Raw genomic sequence first — 6,372 nt, forward strand, 5'->3', positions numbered from 1 at the left:
TTACTTTTTGAAGTGACTTTATATAAAATACAATAGAAATGCATAGTACAAAGAGCATGTAAGAAAAGAGCATCTGAACAAGGTCGTCTGTAGACTTTAAATATTATACAGCTTTTTAGTTGACCTTGTATTTGAGTCTTTAAGCTAGTGTTATAAATTTTGTTTGGATATGAATATGCACAAAAATACAGACACCTCCATATACATATATGATCCATCCATTCATTTTCAAATTAGTTTATCCAGTTTAGGGCCACTGGGTGCTGGACCCTGTCCTGCCAGTAAAGAATGAAAGGTAGGAATGAATCCTGGACAGGAAGGATCAGCAAATAATAATGTTTGTAATTATAATGGGAAAACAACTGTTTGATTCTGCTAATGTGCTCAAAACTATCTCTCTAATCTGTTTCGATATATTTATAGATATAGATATATGTACAGATATACCACTGTGTAGGATTGTGCTGTGGTAGCGCTGCTGCCTTGCAGTAAGTAGACCAGGGTTCACGTCCCATGTATTCCCCACATGGGGTCTACATGTTCTCCCTGTGTCTGTATGGGTTCCATTTGAGTGTTCCAGTTTCCTCCCTCAGTCCAAATACACGTAGGTTAGGTCATTTGACAATACTAAATCGGCCCGTGTGTGTGCGATGGACTGGTGCTCTGTCCTGGCATTGTTTATGCCTGTTGCTTGCTTTCATAGGCTCCAGGTTCCTTGTGACCCTGCTCAGAATAAGTGGGTTTCAAAAATGAACAAATACTACTGTATGATAGTTACTCGATATTTTAATATATTACAGTTTTGAATCCAAAAAATAAATTAAAACATAGCATCATATTCAATGGTTTAAGCTCTATATTCCTATAACACTAGAAATTATTTCCAGGCTGGTCAGGGTGTTACTATCTGTCAGCATTTTACATGTTATCCTTATATGTGTTTGTGTGTGGGGGGGACGGGGGCTTTCTGCAAGTAATGTGGTTTCCTCCCACATCCACAAGATGGACAGGTTGGGCTATCTTTCATGGCTTAGCTCAGGGTAAACATGCACCTGGCAGTGCCCTGTGGGGTGGCTAGAGGCCCATTCAGCATTAGCTCCTGTCTTGCACACCCATGTTTTCTGTGATCCTTTCTTGGACTAAGTGAGTAAAAAAAATAAGTCACAAACCAAAAAAACTGCCAAAATAAGCATATGTGTTTGTTTTAAAATACTGCATAACAGCACAATAACAATGGTGGACATGATATCATTTAATTTCTAGAACCACATCAGAGTGCCAGCATGCCTAAATCAGATACATACCTAAGTATGATAAAAAAGCAACAACTTTATTGTACATGAAGGTTAGGCAGATTAGACTGTATGTGTGGAGTGTGTCTGAGAAGGCACCCAGTCCAGGGCTGATCTCTCAAAGCTGCAATGATTCTGCTCTTCCATGTCCCCTAATGAACAATATGGAGTTAAGAAAATGTATATCTTATTTAACATGACAAATGTTCCCATACCACATAACCCAGCCTATCCTGGCAGCACTGGAGGCAAAAAGACAAGGACAGGATGGCAATCTATCATTGGGCTCACACACAGACCCAAGTACACTCATATTGGGTCAGTATGGAATCAACTGTGAATTCAAGTTTTTTGTCACTAGTGCATTAACTATACATAGCAAAATGCAACTCTTACCAGTGTGGATACTCAAAATAGTTAATAATAATACAATACCAGCAAAACACACATCTAAAAGTATAACTAGTATGCAGCATACTTAATATATATACAATTATATGCAATATATATTTTCAGCTATTTCTATTAGCAGTTAAATATTCTGCTCAGGTCCTCCCTGCGTGGAGTTTGCATGTTCTCCCCGTGTCTGCGTGGGTTTCCTCCGGGTACTCTGGTTTCTTCCCACAGTCCAAAGACATGCAGGTTTGGTGCATTGGCGATTTTAAATTGTCCCATGTGTGTGCTTGGTGTGTGTGTGTGTGTGTGCGACCTGCAGTGGGCAGGCGCCCTGTCCGGGGTTTGTTTCCTGCCTTGCGCCCTGTGTTGGCTGGGATTGGCTCCAGCAGACCCCCGTAACCCTGTAGTTAGGATATCACGGGTTGGATAATGGATGGATGGATATTCTGCTCAAAAAATTAAGGGAACACTGAATCATCACAGTCTAATACCAAATCAATTAAGCTTCAGGGATATCAGTCTGTCCAGTTTGGAAGCATAAGCGAGTATGAATCAATCCGAAGTCCCCGGATGATAACCCACATAAATATTGGGCGAACGTACACGTGCTCCTCCACAATATAAGGGCGGGGGATCCGCGACGCAGAATTGCTGCAACCTGCACATTGTCGCCTGTCTACATAATTTGACGTCTGGCTTAAACTCAGTAAGACACACAAAGTGAATTAAGGTACTGTGCAACACAACAATAATAGTATGTGATAGTCTAAATTGAAAAACTACTGCAAGATGTGCACTTTGGAGTGATTTCGTGTGTGCATTTCATAACGATATGAATGAATGTCAGTGTTCTGGAATGGACTGACGCTCAATTCAGGGGTCCTAATGGGAATACGCGGGTTCAGAAACAGACAAATAAGGTATTATTGACAAATCCTAAAAAGGCATCACGCGAATAACTAGTCACTTTCTAGTTTAATAGTTAATGTTCGGCAACGTGAACTGAACAGTAATTCTAGGCTTGGCTTATTGCGAAGAATGATCTGCAGTGCTATTATAGATACAATATAACCGTACAAACACAAGCCCCCTAAGAAACCCGGAAATGTGAACACGCTGCTAAGATGCAGACTTCTCTCAGAGCCCAGACTCCTTTGCTGCTATTTTAATATTTCTACTTGACTGTTCCGCGTTCGGTCTTCACATTACAAAAATAAAACTGGTATTAATTTTCACCAAGCCATGACACGACATACTCAATCCTTTTAACAGTTTGTGGACTTAGCAAGCACATGCTCGCCGATATCGCCCTACAGGTACTCCGGCTTACCTTCCACTTGTCTGTCCTGCGGCGGACTGGAGCGACTTCCATCTTTTAACCCAATGCTGATGATGGCACAGGCACAGGCTTATCGACACGCAAACCGGGTGTTTTGTATTTATTTAACATAACCATATAAAGACCTCTACCAAAGACCACTTTGATAAACACAATGAATACAACTTATTTGTTTGGATTTTCAATGCAGCGTAAATAAGGATATGTTTTTCTTTACCATATTAACAGTAAAATCAATAATAATTGAGAAGGTGAATTGCATTTATCAGCATTCAATATTTACTCTTTGAAAGGGTTGCACGTGAGAACTACGTGTAGATGCAAAGTAAATAAAAGTCACCGCTCTTCTCAAACAAAGAATACGATCTTACCAGAAACGAGAGATTCCGCAGTGGCCATGTGCAGCTGTACAACTATGGGGATATCGCATGTTTCAGGGCATTCCGTTATTTTCTCCGGACTTCCATCGATTTGTTGCTCTTGACGTTTCTGATCACAATTCCAAATTGTCTGATGTGAGTTTTGGTAACACAGAGTACGGCCGAGTTCGCTGAGTTCCATTGCTGCGCGGTAATTTTCCATTTTGATGTTTAATTCTTTTGTTAAACCAAAATTAAAAAAAAAAAAAGCTGACGAGGATGCGTGTAGTTGACAGCGAGGTGTGAGGTGCTTGAAAACAAGCACGGATTATTGGAATGGAAGTATACACAAACAGGTCCGTCTGTCAAACGCAGTGAGAAGCAGCAGCGAGGGGATTCGCTGCATCATTAGGATTCCAACGGCGCCCTGTAACTTGTCCAGTAATGAACCGATGAAAGACTTACTTTATGTCACAAACTGGAGGCTAGAAAGAACTGTCGCGACTGTGGACGTGGTGTTTTGAAGGAGTAAGGTGACGCTGTGGTTAGTGCTACGGATTCACGATCGGTATTCACATCCTGTCAAATTACACGTTGATCCATATGTGAGATTTTTCTTTGGTACTCTACCTAACATTATTCTGGCATTGACCAACAGTGGATAGCTTTAACAGTGTAAAGCCAAACAGGAGACAAATACATAAATATTTTTTTTAGAAAATCCGCACAAAAATGGTGATATTTAGGCTGGTCCTGGATGGCAACCCAGCTACGTAACTATAGACGAGGATAAAATGTCTGATGACAGGCTTTAGAGACTCTTCGGTCAGATTTTTTGGGGCTTATACTGATCACAGATTTGGCCAATATTGTTTTTTAACCCTAAGATTCAGTGTAAAAAGTCGATTTTTTTCCTATGTTAAAAAGTGTTGTCGATGGCATGTTTACAATTAAAATAAACTGTAGATCACGTGTGTTATTTTTCCATAGTTTAACAAATTGGAGGCTTATCACTCAGTGTTCATCAATTACAATTCTTAGTAAAATAAATAAAATCTGTTGAAAAAGGGAGAAAACATTTATCAGTAGAAAAATCTGTACAAAAAACATGTATCCATATGTATACAACTGGCATATACTGTGCCTTGAAAAAGAATTTAGCTCCCAACCCTTTTTTCACATAAATGATTGTCATTAATACCCATGAATATTGATCCGATTCACTGAGAATATTTATTTGTAAATCAAATGCTATTGTTGAAAGTGCTGCCCCAAAAAGAAAAAAAATTATAACACATTTAAAAGATTAATTTAAAAAACTGAACTGTAAACAGTTTGTAAGTATTCCTCCCCAACCATTTGCTCAAGCATTACCAGTATTTATTTCTCGCTGAAAACATTCTGTGGCGAGAAAGTCAAGACTCTGACCGGGCCACTGAAGGACAGCACTTTTCTTCATTTTAAGCGACTCCCTTGTCACTCTGTCAGTATTCTCCTGTTGAAAGGTAAATCTCCTTCCCTGTTTAAGCTTTGAAGCAGATGGCCAGAATATCCTTCCAGAATTGGCTTGCATTGTACAGTATTCATCTTCCCATCCATCAATCCATATCAAATCGCCAGTGCCTGCTCCTGAAATGCATCACCAACAAGATGCTGCCAACTCCACATTTTACATTGCGTATGGCTAATATGCAATGTTAGATTAATAGCACACGTACAGTTTTCTCCATAAAGGCCTTGGAGATTTTTGATCTGTGAACATTCTCTCTTACTGCTGCAACTTAAGGTGAAGTTATATTAGCGACTTTGTGGGGTCTTTTGTGGGGTATGCCAGGCTTGCCACCTGTAGTTGATGATTTCATCGGCGGACCGTGTCGGTTTACATGACTGGAAATCGCTGGGCAAATTAAATTTAGCGACTATGTGCAGAACGTCCAGCACAGTTGTGCTCGTCCTTTTCTGTGACAGCCAGTAACATAGTGCCTGACAGACCCCATGCTGCACAAAGAGTTGACAGGTACAGCAAGTTCAGCCACAGTCTCGCCTCTCTTTTTCTTTTTCCATTGTGTCATGGAAACATCAAACTTCTGAGCTTCTCTTCTGTTTGTGAGGCTCCTTGTCATACATTATATACACTGCACTCCTGGGTGAGTGTTCTTTGGTTGTCAGCTGTCATGCACACAGAGTCCACCCCTTGACTAAAAACAAAACTAAAACTCTTGGATTTTGTCTGAGCAAACTGTGGACTAGGTGGTGTGAGCCACCGGGCCTGTCACATTATATTCGCCACCAACTGCCTCTGACTCACTAAGATTATGTAAATGAATGCTATGAGTGGAAGAGTCCTCTAGTGTGACGTGGTCTTTAGTCAACTGGTGTCACAGTAGCCTCTCAGACAAATGCCATTCTCGTTGACAACTGAGTGTAGAAGATTGTCCACTTGTGTATGATGGACCTCACTGAACTGCAAGGTATGTTTCAGGGCTTTTTACATGAACTTGGACTGTGATCCATTATAAAGGTATCCCTGACTTGTGTTGAATGCACTTTTATCTCAATTTTAATTTGCATTTTGGAAAATCTCTACAATACTGTTGGACCTCACTGAGAGAGTGAGTTCATAAATTAATTTAGAACATATGATCCCCTTATTTCCTACACATGTGGAGACCATCAACAAATTGGGTGACTTGAATGATGTCAACTTTATATTTATAATGGTTAGGAATACTTTTTAAATCTCACTGTTCCAATTTTTCCTCATTAACAAAACTTGTGGAAAGATTTTCTCTTTGTTTTGTTTCATTTTACACGATGTACAATGTTTTGTAGATTAACTGCTAAAATACTTACTTTAATATATGGTAAGTTTAGAATCTGAGACAATGCTGAAACATTTAAAAATAGTTTTGGTGACTGAATAGCCTAAAGTACTGTACATAAAGTAAAATCGTTGTCTAGTCTGTTTTACAACCCACAATTCTAA

At 39.7% G+C, this 6,372-nt stretch overlaps 1 protein-coding gene across 1 annotated transcript in view; it reads right to left on the reverse strand.

Annotated features, from left to right (window-relative positions):
• The window catches only part of LOC127526848 (uncharacterized), a 29,267-nt gene extending 25,376 nt beyond the window's left edge, over window positions 1–3,891 (reverse strand). The window contains exon 1 of the mRNA XM_051923947.1: window positions 3,399–3,891. Within this exon, the coding sequence (XP_051779907.1) occupies window positions 3,399–3,609 (211 nt within the window). The 5' untranslated portion in view covers window positions 3,610–3,891. The remainder of the gene's footprint in view (window positions 1–3,398) is intronic.
• Window positions 3,892–6,372: the final 2,481 nt, after the last annotated feature.

This window comes from Erpetoichthys calabaricus, chromosome 2 (assembly GCF_900747795.2).
Source record: "Erpetoichthys calabaricus chromosome 2, fErpCal1.3, whole genome shotgun sequence".
NCBI classification, from domain to species: Eukaryota; Metazoa; Chordata; class Cladistia; order Polypteriformes; family Polypteridae; genus Erpetoichthys; species Erpetoichthys calabaricus.